Raw genomic sequence first — 16970 nt, forward strand, 5'->3', positions numbered from 1 at the left:
ACATCTCTTATTAAACTCTCTGAGCCTCATTCTTCATCAGCAAAATGGGGCCGTGCCTACTTCACATAACTGCTGTTAAGGATTAAAGGAGACAACATGAAAATAGGCTATCCAAAAGTAAGGTACCATTGGTATTATTACTGGTTATTTTTAAGACCGGAGCAGTTGCCCATTTGATCAGTATTTTAATTTTCACTTTGTCCAGAGTAAAATAAAAATCCTTTGCTTGGGGAAATATAAACAAACATACCTTACCCCAGTGACTTCAAAAGTGAGAGAAATCAAAGAGGGAATCTACAGAAATAAACAAGATCCACAACTAAATAGTCTACCTTCAGAAAACCAATGTTTAGTCAAACATTAGGTAATGTACTACAGGTGTCCCCCTGTCCACTTACACCACCAGCAGGAAACAAGTATTCACAACAGTGTGACAGAAAAGCTGGCTAGAGTTAAATAGCACTGTACTTGTACCTAAGTATACCTGAGTTTGTGAGTTTCTTTAAATGATTTTTCACATTTCTCAAGCAAGATTATTGGAATAAAATTCCACTATCCTTTCTCGTGTAAAGTGTAAATGGTTGTTGCTAGAAATAAAGACTAATTTTTAAAAGAAAATGTCAAATTCAGGCCCTGAAGAGTGGGATCTGCTGACCAAAGGGTAATAGTCATACTCTGTAAGAAAGACAAAATATATGGTCTAGGAGGCGAAGATTCACTATTTGGCCAATTTCTGCCAGTTGTCTTTGAAGGCTGGAAAGCATACCACCTCATTTCATTTCTTGTTGAAAAAACAAAGGCTGGTTTCAGACAGATCAATAACACAGCTCTCACAAATCCTCCTGAATGAAGTTTTTCTTGGGCTTTACTTAGAGGCAGTTCAATTATGACAAATGATGTAACATGGGTAACAGCAGGAATAATCCTAGCAGTTTACTAACAAACTTCTGCACACCAACAAAATTCTTTCAAATGGTTGAGCTGGTACCAGGAACTGTTGGTAAGTCTCCTGAAACAGCTAGTGTGATTCTATCCCTCAATACAGCACCAAGAGCAGTTACATTTGGCTTAAAATTTTCCAAAAAGAGCAAAAATTCAGAAGAGTATTGCGAATCCTCATCTGAAGGCACATTCTATTTGATACATCCACTGACTGTGTGTGAAGTGTTAAAAAGCCCTGGATCTACGGTGACCAAAAAGGATATTCCTGAAGGAAAATGTGGGAGTTGTAGAGTGTTCCATGCACAAGAATTTGAGAAAATGACAGCATCACTGCTCTCGTAAACTACTGACTAGAATTTGTCCTAGACTCCAGAGCGTCAGAGGACAAGATCTGAAGTTCTGAAGTCGGCTTTAAGCACGCAGTTCTGCATACCTGGATAACTCCAGGACAACTTTCAGGCAAAGGCAGAAGACCAACCAGAGGACGGAAGGGAATGTCTAGGTTAGTTCTACCCTCCTCTCTGGGTCTTGCTAAAAGTGCATTTAAATGAGCAAACATTTGAATTTAAAAAGAGAAAGACAGAGAAGAGGATGGTGAGGGCTGAACAAAGTAAAAAACGAACTGGAAATCAAATAGTTCAGAAGAAAGTATCTTCATCCTGAAGAGGAGGACTGCTGCAAAGAATTACTCCTACCTCTGTCAATGAACGCTGCTCACACATAGCCACTACTCCCAGGAGGTGGCCATCAGGCAAACGTAAAACATCCAGGACTTGTGGTTAACAACTGCTTGGTACCCTGAGACTGACCCTCGTTCAACCTATCTGGATGGCCCATGGCAACCAAGGCCACACTTTGGTAAGGCAGGTCTCCCAAATGCCCCAAATAACCTTTGAAGCAGAAGTCCTAAAGTTCCCAAGTAACAAAGTTAGAGCAAGTAAATGTTTACATAGCCACTGAAGAGTAGTTACTCCAGGTATTTATGAGGGAGGCTGCATTGATACCATTTCCAAATTAGGAAACTGAGGCATATAGGGTTTGTAGAATTTGTCATAAACCACAAAGCAACTCATCTGAAAGAGGAGAGCTGAGGAGGAAGCTGAAGGTCTAGTCGAAAGTTAGACAACAATAGACTCAGCAACAAAATGGCCAGTTTGGCCTCATCTTCAGGATTTGGCCTCTAGCCGAGCCAACCAAATCTGTGGTAGCACACACAGAAATAGAACTTGGGAGTTCCTAACTTCCAGTACTGTGTTTTGCTCAGTAGATAACCAAGGGACCATTAATAAACTGATTTTACTCCCAACTTTTCTTATCAAGGAATGGAAAAGCTTATGGGTCAACCTTAAATATGATAAGCTTTCATCTTTAAAAATGAGTACCAAATTTCTGCACCTGGTACAGTATTCTCCACTTAGTAGCTTCCAAAGGTTTAACTAGATGACTTCACAATGGAGGATGAATCACAGTCTGAGATCCTCCGCCATTAAATTCTTGACAGAGGAACCACAAAGATAATCTTTAAAGCCCCTTTCAGCTATAACTATTTAACTCCCACCAAGTTAGTGTCAGCTTTTCCTAACTGGCATATTCTCTTGATCTAAACAACAGTGTGAAGTGAACATGACTTAAGCCAGGTCAACCCACAGCATGAATCAAGTGTCCTGAAGCTTTATTTAGGATAAGTGGTTCAAATTTTAGATGAACCTGAGTCAAAGGTGATCGTATTTTTGCAATCCAGTTCTAAGACTTTCTCTAAGAACATCTGGGGGGCAAAGGGAGAAAACAGTTAAAGCTATGGAACTGTTGCTATGGAACTGTCACTCTTACAACTTAAAAAAAAAATCACTTTATTAAGAGGAGGAACAGGGCTTCAGTTCTGAAGAAACTTTCCTATTAAGGCCAAATGCTTCGGAACGATTTGACCATCCGTAATCAGCAATGAGACGCATCACAATGTACCCTCTAAGATAAAGCTCACCGCCCAGTCACTCTCCTAATTCCGAGTCTACCTAGGCATAATTTCAACTGACCTTTTAGCAACAACATTAAGCTACCCCTGACCTATGAATCTCTCTGAATTTAGATTTCAAGCAGTAAGAAACAAAATGGTTTCATCTGCCATTCAAGAAAAGAATTCCACATCAAACTTCAATCCTTAAGAAGCTGCTACAGCTATAAGGTTGAGTGTTTTATTTTTCTCAAGGTAGGTTTCCCCTGCTCCCCCAAACGCCACATATATGAAGTAGCTCAAAACTGCAATTTCTATTTTGGTGGCCATCTGGGATCCACAGAAGTGACTTTCAATTACTTGGAATTTCAAAATAGAGAGAGGCTCCCTAGTAACAATGCACCAGTGGCAAAATACTCCCCCATTTTGTTTCGTCTGTGGGAGAAAAGTTCTTTAAACTGGAAAGAATTTGTAGCCTTATAAAGACTACGTTGGAATTAGTTCGTTTTTTCCTTTAGGAGGGCGGCCATCTCCAAAAGTTTTGGTAAAAGTTATGGCTCAGATTTCAAAATGCAAACAGATGTTCCTGAAGCATCCGAAATGGGCCACTCCATGTTTATTCCCAGAACCGTGGCGACTCCAAGTTGTTTTGTGTCCCAACTCTGCAAAGGGCAAAAGCGCAAACCCCTTTGGTGTAAACTTTCGAGAGAAGTGGAACAGCACACTTTTGGAGTTTCCCAAAGCGGCTGGCGACGTGCGAGGTCAGGTCGTTCTGAGAATCGGGGCTGGACAGGAGAGATCTCGAGGGCAAGAGCGCTCAGAGATTTCCACGTGCCGCGATCTAGCTGGTCCCTGGGGAGAATTAGTGGTTGCTACAGTAGGAAGAAGGCTGTTCCTGTTCACAGCCCTGGCCGCGGGATGGCCTTGGTGTACGGGGGGGAGATGGTGGGTGCACCTGGCTCTCTGCCCTCGGAGCCTCCAGCTGACTGCCACGCCAGAGGGACGCGCGGCCGGAGCTGCGACCTCCACCCGCCCTCGCGGCGCCCATCGAAGTGGGGGTTCCCGCTACGCCGGGCCTCGCCGCTATACCCAGGCCGCATGGGGGTGGGGAAAGAACTTAGCGGAGCTCGGCCTCGGGATCTGCGCCCCCGTGGAAAGAGCAGAGGAGAGTCATTTCACCCGCTCTCTACTCAGCTGGGGTCTCAGGAAATACGCGGTAATTACCCAAGAACCCCGCCCTCTGTGAGAGGCGAGGCTGCGGGGCTGCCGGGATGGTTTGAGGACCGGGCCCGGCCAGAGAGACTCCAACCTTCACCCCCCCGCGGTCCCCGGTCCCACCCCCCGCCGTCTCCCGGCGCCGCCACTTCAGGCAGCCCACTCGGCCCGGCCTCTCCCCGCGCCCGGACCACCCCCCATGGGGTGCTCTCACTGCGCAGCGAGTCCCTCCGCTGCCTCCTCCCAGCCCAAAATGGCGGCGGCGGCCACCGATCCTTCTCGTCGCCTTCCTCTAGGGCCGAGGATCCCTCCGCGCCCAAGCCCCTCCCCTCTCAGCCGGATCTGTTTTCTGCCCAGTAAAGATTAACGCCATCAATGAACTCTTTAATTGAGCTCGGATAGGCGGATCGACTTGTGCTTCCGCACAGCTAATCGTTGACGAAAAAGGGAATATTGGCAGGCGAGTGGACCAATCAAAGGAGGCATCGGTGAGCGCGGGACGCCACTCGCGCAAGGGTAGATGGGTTTTAGAGTTTTCTGTGTGCTTGTTGACATTACAGGATCTCGATCCGCTTTCCTCAGCTAGAAGAACTACAATCCCCAGCAGGTGCCGCGCTGCCAGGCGAGGGGAGGGGGGCCCTCCCCCCAACCTCAGCGCCTGAGCGGCTTGACCAGAGCTGCAGCAACTGCAGCAAGAGGTAGGGCTGAGGCGTTGGGAATTGCAGACAGGCGGTCGCACAGAAAGACACACAGATGTAGTCCTGTGCATAGCCCCTGACAGCAAATAGGTCAGTTCCGCCTTTGCAGAATCTCCTTCCCGGATCATTTCCCCTCTTCCAAGGAATCCTTCCTTATCCCTGTTGGGTTTCCCTCTCAGCTGCCTGTAGTGCGAAGACTTCTTACCCTTTCCTCCGTTTCCCATCCTGAGAAGAAGGAGGGAGGCAGGCCAGGCCCTGTAGATGAAAAGGACTCAGCCCCAGGCTGGGCCCAGTCGTGCTTTTTGAGGTGTTGACTTCTGGAGCCCAGCCTGGGGAGGAGGTGGGTGCCTGCAGTCAAGGTTGGGGCCTCTGGAGGCAGTGGGGAAAGGACTCCTCCTCAGGCTTGTCGGAGCCACCGACCCACTCCACTCCCAGCCTGTCCAGGTCATTGCTGTGTCTTCGCCTCCCCAGGCAGTCTTTTCCCCTCTTTGGTTGCTGGGGGAACAAAGCTTAGGCCTAGCTTCCTAGCTGCCAGCCTGCCTCAGTGAGTTTCAGGAGAAGAGTATAGGATGTAAGCCCTGGCCTGGGGCCTGAGGAACAGGACTGGGGAGATGGCCCCTTAATCTCCATTTGACCCCTTGCTGGCTGGAGGTGTGAAAACCAGGCTGGAGGCGGCCCTTCATTCGAAAATGAGGGTGTGCAGGTCTGGTGCTACAAAATGGCTGCCGCTGCCTTGGTAAAGATTTGCTGGGTAGCCAGAGTCTTCCTGAAAATTCTCTCTCGGGACTTAGGTTTGTATTATTTAAAGCAGGTGTCACTAGTTAAAAGGCATCTGCTGAAAGATTTGGAACAGAAGAAGGTGGCTACTCCAAACCAGACCAACTGTTAACACAGAGTCACCAGCAGCCCTGGAGGAGGCCAAGGTAAGCCCCATTCTCCCAACCACCTGAGTGCCCTGAACACGGGTCCTGCCAACTGGGATCCTGGCTTCTTGTCTCAGATGTGCTAGTGGATTTGGAAAACCAGTATTTTTAAACGAGTCCCCACTATGCGCTGAGCAATATGGCAGATGTTAATTCTGCGCTCTCTCGTGAAATCCTAGCAGCCATTCAGGGTAGAAATTACTATTTCCATTTCAAAGAAGCTGATGTTCTGAGAGCTGACATGCCTCTTCTCGAATCATGCAGCCAGCAAGCAGAAGACCCAGGGTTTAAACTTAGCGTCTTAAACAACAGAACCCTGCCTTGCATTTTGTCTAGGCTGTGAACCAAGTCTGAAGCAGGGAGAAGAGTTTGAGTCATCGGTTCATAATTTGGGATGGAGGTTAGCGGGTAGGAAACCACCCAGGAGAGAGGGGAGAGACGGATTGTATCAGGCCCTCAGAGAACATCACCTTCTGAGCTGGCAACAGGAGCCCGAACCCTCCCACCCTATGCTCTCTCTCACCGGCCCCCACCTTGCCCATTCTTCTCCCCGAGTCCACAGCTCCCTATAGGTAAGGAGGGAACTCTAGTCCTCTGATCCACCCTACCTAGCTACTTCCAGTAAATTTTCCAGATTTATTTAATTTGGAGTTCATGGCATGTCAGGGCCTAAAGGTTCAGAGAAGGCAAATGACTCACCCGGGATCACACAGCTTATCTGCAATAGTGGTAATGGTGGAAAGGGGACAAGCCTTCAGGAGGGCAGGGCTGGCTTGGGTGGGGGTGGGGCAGAAGTTCTTCTCAGTTGGCCCAAGACACTGGTGGTGACAAGGCCTGTCACTCTTTTTTTTTTTTTTTTTTTTGTTTGTGGTACGCGGGCCTCTCACTGTTGTGGCCTCTCCCGTTGCGGAGCACAGGCTCCGGACGTGCAGGCTCAGCGGCCATGGCTCACGGGCCCAGCCGCTCCGCGGCATGTGGGATCTTCCCGGACCGGGACACGAACCCGTGTCCCCTGCATCGGCAGGCGGACTCTCAACCACTGCACCACCAGGGAAGCCCCAAGGCCTGTCACTCTTGATTGTATTGTTACTTTATGACATTCTCCCTGCAGGTAAAGTAACAGTACAGCACAACAAACAACACACGTACACACACTCCAACGTACCCCATCCCAAATTATGAAGAGAACTTTGGGGTCTCCAAAACGCACGTTAACACACCTCCAGCTCTTACAGGGCTGCATACACCCGCCAGTACACTCCCTACGCTTGTGTAGACCCATGCTCAGATGTCTCTGAACCGTGTTGAACATTATAAAACACTGTGCCAGTGGTGGTGGTTATTATTAGAATTCCCCAAACCACAAACTTCCAGCAATTCATTCTCCTCCCCCAAACTCAGTACTCCCACCCTCACCACGGCAGAGATAAACAGATGCCCTGAACACACGCACTCTTGACAGAATCCTTTCCGCCTCTTAGATAAGGTGTAGAATTCGCTGGGCTACAGACTGGAGATTGGCCCTTCCTCTCCCTAGTGCTTTCCTGCCTCTCATGTAGAAGAGTGATACCAACTTGTGCCTGGAATAAATACACTCCATTCACCCTAGAATGACAGAAGCGAGAGTCTCACGTTCCAATATCTTTTGGATCCCCCCCCACTTCTGGGCTTATGTCATTTAACATATATTTATTGAACACTCACCTCGGGCCATGCTTAGCGACACAGTGGTGAGCTGAACAGACAGGACACATTCTTCTAGGAGAAAGACAAATGGTAATGTGCTAAACGCTAAGTGGGACATTAACTGTCACATGACAGGGAGTCACCGGGAAGGGGAATATGGGGGCTACTTAGATAGGGGGGTCAGGGAGGGCCTCTCTGAAGAGCTGACATTGGAGCTTAACCCTAAAGGATGAAAAATAATGAGTTATGCAAGTAGCTGGAAGCAGGATTGGCAACATGATTTGTGGGGTCAGTGCAAAGGGCTCTTAATTCAAAAATCACTAAGAAGTTCAAGACAATGACAGCAGAGCATTAAGCAAAGCAAGGGGCTTTTCTGAATGGGGGGCTCTGTGGGACTGTACAGGTCACTTGCAAGGAAACCAGCTCTGTCTGAAAGATAAGCTTTCTAGGAAGAGGGAAGAGCAAGTGCCGTTTGGGCTTCTGATCAACCCAATAATACATCAGGAGCCACTTCCCATCCCATTTCAAAGAGTATTTATTGAATGTCTACTCTGTGCCAGGTGCTGTTCCAGGCATTGAAATTACAGAGTGAAATACACAGGCAAGATTCTGGCTCTCACCATGAGTTTGCTTGGGGTGGGGTTGGGGGACAGACAGTAGACAGGTAAGCCCAGAAACAGACAAACGGTTGTAGAAGGTGCGAGGCTAGAGAGGGGCCAGGTGAGCTGGGTGTGGGCAGGTCGGCTTCAGGCTGGGTGAACAGAGGATTCTACCATGGGACGGGCCATCTGTGATCTGGCCTCCTTTTTCCTCTCTCTTTAGACCTCTCGTGTTCCTGGGAGCCCCAAAGCATCCCCTGAGCCTCATGACCCTGGAGGTTCCCTGCCCCTGACACCCCGGATGGAGAGCCACTCAGAGGAGGAAGATCCTCCCGGCAGTGGCCTAGGCTGGAACGGTAGGGGTCCCCGGGCCCGGAGCCCAGGGGGCTGCTCAGTGGAGGCCGTACTGGCACGGAAGAAGCACCGCCGGCGGCCTTCAAAGCGCAAGCGGCACTGGCGACCCTACCTGGAGCTGAGCTGGGCCGAGAAGCAACAGCGGGATGAGAGGCAGGGCCAGCGGGCCTCCCGGGTCCGAGAGGAGATGTTTGCCAAAGGCCAGCCCGTGGCACCCTACAATACCACCCAGTTCCTGATGAACGACAGAGACCCCGAGGAGCCCAACCTGGATGTGCCCCAAGGGGCCTCCCACCCAGGCTCCAGTGGGGAGAGTGAGGCCGGGGACAGCGACTCGAGGGGCCGAGCTCACGGGGAGTTCCAGCAGAGGGATTTCTCCGAGGCCTATGAGCGCTATCACACGGAGAGCCTGCAGGGCCGCAGCAAGCAGGAGCTGGTCCGCGACTACCTGGATCTGGAGAGGCGGCTGTCACAGGCCGAGGAGGAGACGAGGAGGCTGCAGCAGCTGCAGGGGTGCACCAGCCAGCGGCCCTGTCGCCAGGTGGAGGAGCTGGCCGCCGAGGTAGAGAGGCTCCGGACGGAGAACCAGCGGCTTCGGCAGGAGAATGAGATGTGGAACCGGGAAGGTGGCCGCCGTGGTGGGGAGCCGGGCACCTAGGAGAAGTTTCTGTTTTGTACACACTCAGGCCAGCCGAGTCTCAAGGAGGCAGGTCTCAGCACCTCTGCGCCCCCCCGGAGAACAGCTCATTTAGGTTCCGGCTTCCATCTTGTCATCTCCACAGTTTGTTCTTTGAAGTTTGTTCTTTGATGTCATCTTATTTTTCACAAAGGAATTAAATGATTTTGGTGAGATCACATGGGAGTGGCTAGCATTGATTACACTAGGGCTGCTCTAAGAATCAAAGCACTTCCATCGGAGAGAGGCCTGGGGCTGCCCCCAGCCTGGGAGGACAGCAGACCCCTGCATTGGGGGCTTCTCAGCGTCTCCAGAATGCCTGAAATCTGCTCCATGTATCTGGGGGCCATCAGACTGCTCTGAAGGTTTTAGAGAGGGGAAGGCAGAGGCGGGAGGGGTCTCAGTCAGGAGTCACCAGGTTCAGCCAGAGCCTGACTTAAGATGCAAGATTGCTGTGAGGAGCTGGGAACTTCCCCTGGAGGAGAGAGGGCTAGGCTCAGTCCAGGGGTTTCTTCAGGGTTTGTTCCCAGGCTCCCTGTATTTTCCCTATCTTCCCCACAGTTTAGAGGGCTCGGCTAGACAAGGTCTGGGTGCCTTGTGTCTCTCTGTGCTCGACAGCCTCCCCACCCGCCCCGCATCTCCCAGCTGGGGGTTGGGCAGGAGGTCAGGTTTGCCCCCTGACCTCCTAGAAGAGCACTTACAAGTAAGCGCTCAAGGGGAGTTTTCTCCTGATGGAAAATAAGCCCCAGGCTGGTTGGACAGGGGATCGATCCTTAGCAGAGCTGGAGGCTTGGCTTTCGAGGTGCCTGCCGTGCGTCTGTGCATCCTGCTGCTTTTAGCCTAATCACCTGTGTGGTTAATTCCCTCTGAGGTGAGCCCCTCACCTGTCTGTCTGATAGAGAGCTGAGCCAGCCCGGATATGCCACCAACACACCAGCAGTCTTGGGCTCTGAAGCGAGCTCACACACCCCTCACACGCAGACCCACCTCTCCCCAGACACCTTGTCTCCTGTTCTTGTGGCTGCAGAGTGTCAGGCTGCGGTGGTGGAGGGGAAGTTAAGTTAACTCACCAATGAGCCTGTATTGGCTCTGCCACCGTGCACAGGGAGGGCCAGAGGCCTGGCGGGCCCAGCCTAACCTCCGTTCCAGGAAAGCTCATCTTGACAGGCCACACTGGGCAAGAGAAGGGCTCAGGCCTGGGAGCTGCTGGGATGGAAATGTTGAAAAATCCTGTGTGTTGCCAGGACAACTTTCATTTCTTCCCTGTCACACCCAGACCTCTCCAGCGTCTTCTACGGCGAAGTAAGGCCAGAACAGATTCTAGGAAGGGATGGGTTTTAAGAGAGCAAAATCTCCCATCCTTGGGGTCTCCCCCCACCCAACCCTGGCTGGGAGTCCTAGCCCCCTCCCCTTTGATCCCAGACACCTCTGTCAGGAAGGGCTAGAGGAATGATTATCCCCACTTTGCAGATGGAAAACCCAAGGCTCAGAGAGGAAGCGGCTTTTGGATTCCAGGAAAGCTGGCCTTAGGCCGGCCTTCCCCTGTGGGGTGCTGGCCAGGGACCTGAAGGCCCCTGGGCAGGGCGCAGGCCGCCTCCCAGCTGCTGCATTCCTCAGCGTGGAGCTGGAGGGAGGGGAGGGCCAGGGCCAGGACAAGGTTGTTTGCCCGGAGGCCTGTGTGTGTGTGTGTGTGTGTGTGTGTGTGTGTGTGTGTGTGTGTGTGTGTGTGTGTGTAAAAGTAACTAGGAGGGGAGAGAAGATTCCAGAGGGCTGCCGGAGTGTGGGGGAGGGGTGTCGAGGGAGAGGGTGCTGGAGGTGTATCCCTGAGCAGGCAGGAGCTGCACACGGGGGAGGAGACAGGTGAGGAGCTTGGCCTTTCTTGGCCAAGGAGCTGAGGAGCCTGGAGACAGGAAAGCTGCTGCAACCCTAACAGACACACACACACACACACACACACACACACACACACACACACACAATGGCTGAAGGGCTCTGGGTCAGGGTCACACTGAGGTGGGTTAATTTTCCCAAGGCTGGTGGGGCCCAGGATGGGGCAAGAAAACAGGAGCAAAACAAAACCAGAGGAGAAGGGTGTGGGATGGGAGAGTGTCAGGAGGGGCTGACAGGGATCAGTGAAGAGTCAGTGTCACCTCCTTCCCCCCACCTGGGTCCCTGACCTCAGTGCCCAGAACCCAGGGTAGAGCTGGCGTGACTCGGGGCTCGGCACTGGGGAGGGCCAGCTCAGCCCCGGTAGCCAGGTGCGGGTTCTTTTTGCTTTTCCCTCTCGAGCTGCCTGGTCCTGGGACCCCACCTCAGTGAGGAAGCTCCAGTTTACAGCCTTCACCACCCTATCTGCTGGGGAAGCTGGGCTTAGACACACTCCCCTTTCTTCCCCAGGCCTTTCCAGAGCAGGTGCTCAGTGCCTCATTCCCTCATGGCCATTTGCTTTCCAGGACCTTCTCGGTCAGCTGGGCCGGGGCAGGGAGGCCCAGAGAGGCAGGTAGTTCCCAGGAGGGATTTCGTACCCTGGTCTGGGATCCTCCTTTCTTCCCCATCCCAGGTGGACACCCCTGTGTCCAGTGGACAGTCCCTGCCTGCAGTGGAGTCAGGGAATGAGAGGTGATGGGGTGCACAGAGCAGCTGAGGGGGCGGGAGGAGCCTGCCAGGACGTGGGGAAGGGGGTCTGAGGTGAAGTAGTTCAGTATGAGTGAAGAGGGTGGCCAGCTCCCATTGCCCCCGTTGGGCGCGGGCAAGGATGGCACTGGCCCTTTAAGTGGGGATGCCAGTCAAGGCCCTCCCCCGGCCAAGCCAATTCGAGGGCACACTGAGCATGTGCGGGAGCTGTGGGAGCCGGAGGGGAGGGAAGTGGCTGGAGAGATTCCGGAGGGAGCGCCTCACCCCCCTCACTTCCTGTAGCTGCCCCCTCTCTCCTTCCTGGGTCTGACAAAGGAGCCCACGGCGCTCAGCCAATCCCTTCCCCCATCCCAGACCCCCGGTGGGTGCTGTCCTCTGGGGGCTCTGGGGCCTGCAAGGGGGTGACAGATGGCCCCTCAGCCCTGGGAGGTCTCGGCAGCCCCCCTGCTGCCCGGAGATGGCACCCACACGCAGCCCAGTGCCGTCCTCACTTCCCCGCTGTGGGCGGGTGGTGGGTGATCTTCCTGCTGCTTAATGTGTTCGATTTCATTCCACTGGTGCCAGGGTTTCCAAAGGAACTGCCTACCTTGATGACGCTCTGCTCTGAAAATTAAAAGCCGCTAAGAAGATGAGGTCCCTGCCCCCACCCCCGGGAGCTTCCAGTCTAAAGTCTGAGAGGAAGCAAACGGCTCGGAGGCTGAAAGCGCCTGCCCCGCTCCCTCTCCTGGTTCTCCCTCCTTCCTCTAAAGGGCAGGAGCTCCCAAGTTCACAGGATCAAACTCTGCTTCCTCAACCAGCTGCATCCTCCAGGCCACCTCCCCTGCAGCCTAGGAAACCGCCCCCCTCAAGCCTTTCCCCCACCTCCAACTTCCCTGTTTCTGCAACGACGTCCTCCTTCCTCCCTCACCTCAGGCTCTCCTTCACCTTCCCTTCCCCCTTTGGCACTTGCCCACTCTTCTTCCTGTAATCTCTTATCTACAGGTACCCTTTTTTCTTTTTTTCTTTTCTTTTTTGGCCATGCCCCAGCGGCTTGCGGGATCTTAGTTCCCCTGACCGGGGATCGAACCCGCGCCCCTGGCCGTGAAAGCGCAGAGTCCTGACCACTGGACGGCCAGGGAATTCCCCAGGTACCCTTATTTTTAATTGAGGTGAAATTCACGTAACATAAAATCAACCATTTTAAAGTGAACAATTCAGTGGCGTTTAGTACCTTCACAACATGTACAACTGCCACCTCCATCTAGTTCCAAACCCAAAAGGAGGCACCATACCCATTCCTGCTCAGGCAACCATCCATCTGCCTTCTGTCTCTATGGTTTTACTTATTCTGGGGATTCTGGTGGTAGAGACAAGAGGGAAAGACTAGTCTTCTGGGGCCTGTATGCGAAAAGCACAGATTCCCTGAGGGCCTTCTGTGAAGGGAGCGCTGGACCAGGAGTCCCGAGACCTGTGATCCATCCCAGTTCTGCTTCTAACTCAGGAGCCTCCTCTGCCCTGTTCAAGGGGCTGGGGGTGTGGGGGGCTTCAGGCCAGGATCCTGGGCCCTCCAAGGGCTTACCCCTGGCTGGGAGCTTCTGTCTGGGATTGTGGTGCCGGGCCTGAAAAATCTTCCTCTTTCACACTCTTGGCTCCTTGCTGCCGGGTCCAGGCAGTGAAGTTGGCCCCAGGAAACGGTGTGATTAATACCGTGGGGTTTGGGGTCAGAGGCATGAGATGAGGAAACTTCGGCTCAGAGAGGTTGAGAAACTTGCCCAAGGTCCCACAGCTCCTGCTTCACTGGAGTAGCAGCTGGTTCTGTCTGATCGTATTCGAGCTCTTGACCACTGTGTTCTCCTGTCTTCAAAGAGATAAAGTAAGTTAAGGGCTTAGCAAAGTGCCAGCTGTGTGGGAAGTGCTCTCAAATGGAAGCAGCCGTAAACTTTACTACTTCGTGGAGCCTTGCGTAGTCCTGAAGTGAATAGCTCCATTCCAAGGTGGTTCTTGGGAGTTCCCCTCATCCCCCCTTACCTTATCTTTGTCCTCCACTGGCTTCCTTAGGAGGACAGCTTCTGCGGGGACTGAGGGGCTGCCTGGACCCTGAGCCTTTAAGGCAGGTGGGAGTGAGAAAGCGTGGCTCCCCCTCCCCTAGAGACGGAGATGTTATTGCTGCCTTCAGCAGAGCTCAGTTCACCCATTTCTCCATGGCTGAACGTCCACCCCTGCCCCGCAAACAAAAAAGACTTTGTGGACCCAGGGGAGGGAGGGGACTGCACAGGCCCGGCCTGGCAGCGGACAGACTGAACAGCTGGCTCCCCAGTTGGCCACTGTGTCCAGGCTGCCTGTGGGCATGGACATTCCAGAGACCACCTGCCCCAGAGATCCTCCCGGGACCCCATCCAAGATGGAAACGCCCAGATCAACCCCCTGGGCACCTGCTGTCTCCTGCCTCAGGACAACCAGGATGGGCCCCTCCCCTGCCCCATCCCTACCCCAGTCCAGTGGCTCTGAGAGGAAGTTCCCAAGGAGACTAAGTTGTGAGGAGACATGATGAGCATGTCCAGAGCCTACCTCGGCCACAGCCCAAGGTTCCACGGAGAAGGAAGGGAAAGGGGTCTTTTGGGGCCTATAGTCTGTCCTGGCTCTTGCTCCTTCCAGCACCCTCCTTGGGGTTCTCCTTAGGCCCCCACACACCCAGTCAGCCATTCAGACTCCTTTACCATATTGTGAGGACTTGGACACAGGGAAGCTGCAGGCTTTCTCACAGCCGTGCCCGGAACCAAGCCCTGTGGCTGCCCAACTGGCCAGCATCCTCTCTTACTGTTGGGCCCTCGGGCCCCACTGTCCTCTCTGGCTAGACCTCCCTTCCTTGGCTTCTCCGTCCCAGCCTCAGCCATTTCCCTCTTGGGCCTTTGATAAACAGGATCTTTTCCTCTGGGCCCCTCGTCCAACTGTCCTCACTTGTAATCCACATCAGCTGTGTTTGTAGCCACAGGCAACACCCCTCCTTCGATTCACCCCACTTCCAGGATCCCTCTCAGCTCCCCCTCCTCAGCTGCCTCTCCCCCCTCCTCCCCTGGGCTTCAGATGCTAGACGCCTTGTTTTAACCTTCCACATGAATTCTCCAAATCTTAACACTATTGAAAAAGTCTTTTCATCATGATTTGAAATTCCATGCTTGTCAAAAACTACCTTCACAAATACATTTGTGAGTTTTCTATTCCACTGATTTTATTTTATTTATTTATTTATTTATTTGCGGTATGCGGGCCTCTCACTGTTGTGGCCTCTTCCTTTGTGGAGCACAGGCTCCGGACGCGCAGGCTCAGCGGCCATGGCTCACGGGCCCAGCCGCTCCGCGGCATGTGGGATCTTCCTGGACCGGGGCACGAACCGGTGTCCCCTGCATCGGCAGGCGGACTCTCAACCACTGCGCCACCAAGGAAGCCCCTCCACTAATTTTAAATGTATCTCATTTATTGATAAACTTATCACATTAAAAAATTCTTATCGCTACTTAATACGCTTTAATATCTGATAGCTCTATCGTCTCTCCTTACCCTTCTTTTACTAAAGATTCCTGGATATTCTTAGATTTTAAATTTTTCTAGAGTACATTTAAAAACAGTATGTCCAGATCCCCTCCCCAAAGCATATCTTTATGTATCTATATATAAAGATATAGATAGATAGATATACAGATATAGACACAGATACAGGTATCGTGGAAGGAAGCATGTGAGAGAGTTCTAGATGTTACCTAGTTCAATATCCTGTCTTTAGGCTGAATTAAATATCTTTCTAAATCTGTGACTCTCTCTTACATTCTTTATATATATATAAATTCATTTATTTATTTATTTTTGGCTGCTTTGGGTCTTTGTTGCTGCGCGTGGGGGCTACTCTTCGTTGTGGTGCTCAGGCTTCTCATTGCGGTGGCTTCTCTTGTTGCAGAGCCCGGGCTCTAGGTTCATGGGTTTCAGTATTGTGGGTCGTGGGCTCTAGAGTGCGGGCTCAGTAGTTGTGGCGCATGGGCTTAGTTGCTCCACTGCACGTGGGATCTTCCCGGATCAGGGCTCGAATCTGTGTCCCCTGCATTGGCAGGTGGATTCTTAACCACTGTGCCACCAGGGAAGTCCCTCTCTTATGTTCTTTAACCTTTTTTTTTTTTTTTTTTTGGCCGCACCACGTGGTTTGCAGAATCTTAGATCCTGGGATCCCATCAAACTGCGCCCCCTGCAGTGGAAGCGCTGTGCCTTAACCACTGGACCCCCTAGGGAACTCCCAGTCATTGGAATTTTTAAGCCTGGGTGCTGGGGTGGGGGGTGGGCGTGATGTGCAGGTTCAGACAGGGCTGAGAAGTAGAGTTCTAAGAGTTCCGAATGTTCTCTCTGCCCAGCTTGCCTTGGCCAGGTGTGTGGGTGCCTGGCATCTGTCCACATCCCTAGGGGACTCCAAGATGGCATGACCTCCAGTGAGCAGACGCCAGCAGGAGTCAGGGTGTCAGGGTGTTTGGGGAGCCTTGAAGGGCAGACCAGGGGATGGGCAGAGCTCAGGTTAAAGAGCAAGGAGGAATTTCCACCAATCAGTGGAGGGTCCAAGCTGTCCCTGGAGACTCGCAGCCTCCATCACTGGATGTGCCAGGGCTCATGAGGAAAGGCAGGAAGTGACACCAGAAAACATGATGAGGGCCCCTCCAGCAATCAGATTCTGAAATTCTGCCTGGCAAAGAATCATTGCCTCATGGCCACAGCAGCACCACCACTTGTGGTTTGGGTGCGATGACGATTCTGCCCCATCTGGGCGGGGGTGGGGTGGGAGCTCTGGACTGGGGATTACCCGGCCTCCTGCTACTGGCATCCATCTGTGAGCAAGTGTTGTGTATGGGTCTGCCTGAAGTTTCGGGATCATATGCTATCCTTGCTTCCCTTTTTAGTGCCTTCTTGATTATCTCCTGTCCCATTTTTCCTTGCTTACCCAGAGCAGAGGTAGGGAGGGAGGAGGCCACTAGGAGGCTGGGCAAGGAGGGTTCTCTAGGGCCAGCCGGGCTTCTCCAGTGCAGAGGTGAAGAGCACAGACTCTGGCATTGAACTACTTGGGTTCAATTCTGCCTTATTCTGTCCACTGCTGCTCCCCACCCACTGCAGAATAGGAGAGGCACCTTCCCCATCACCTCTCTGGACACATACGTCCTCCTCTGCTGGTGAAGAGATGCCATGTCTCACCAGAGCACCATTTTTTCGTCCAACAGATATTTACTGGCTGCATTAGTCTTCTAGGGCTGCCATAACAAAGTACCATGAACTGAGTGGCTT

General features: G+C 52.4%; 1 protein-coding gene across 1 annotated transcript; it reads left to right on the forward strand.

The window, feature by feature from the left end:
* The first annotated feature begins 5649 nt into the window (after nt 1-5649).
* Nucleotides 5650-9223, forward strand: HEXIM2 (HEXIM P-TEFb complex subunit 2). The gene is made up of 2 exons (XM_079725987.1): nt 5650-5729; nt 8238-9223. The coding sequence occupies exon 2, from the start codon at nt 8316-8318 to the stop codon at nt 9024-9026; it is 711 nt and encodes a 236-aa protein (XP_079582113.1). The 5' UTR covers nt 5650-5729; nt 8238-8315; the 3' UTR covers nt 9027-9223.
* The last annotated feature ends 7747 nt before the right edge of the window (nt 9224-16970 follow it).

This window comes from Hyperoodon ampullatus (assembly GCF_949752795.1).
Source record: "Hyperoodon ampullatus genome assembly, chromosome: 19".
Taxonomy (NCBI): Eukaryota; Metazoa; Chordata; class Mammalia; order Artiodactyla; family Ziphiidae; genus Hyperoodon; species Hyperoodon ampullatus.

Bases quoted from the DNA above. Each gene is read 5' to 3' on its own strand.
- HEXIM2 (XM_079725987.1), top strand. From the start codon at position 8,316: ATGGAGAGCCACTCAGAGGAGGAAGATCCTCCCGGCAGTGGCCTAGGC.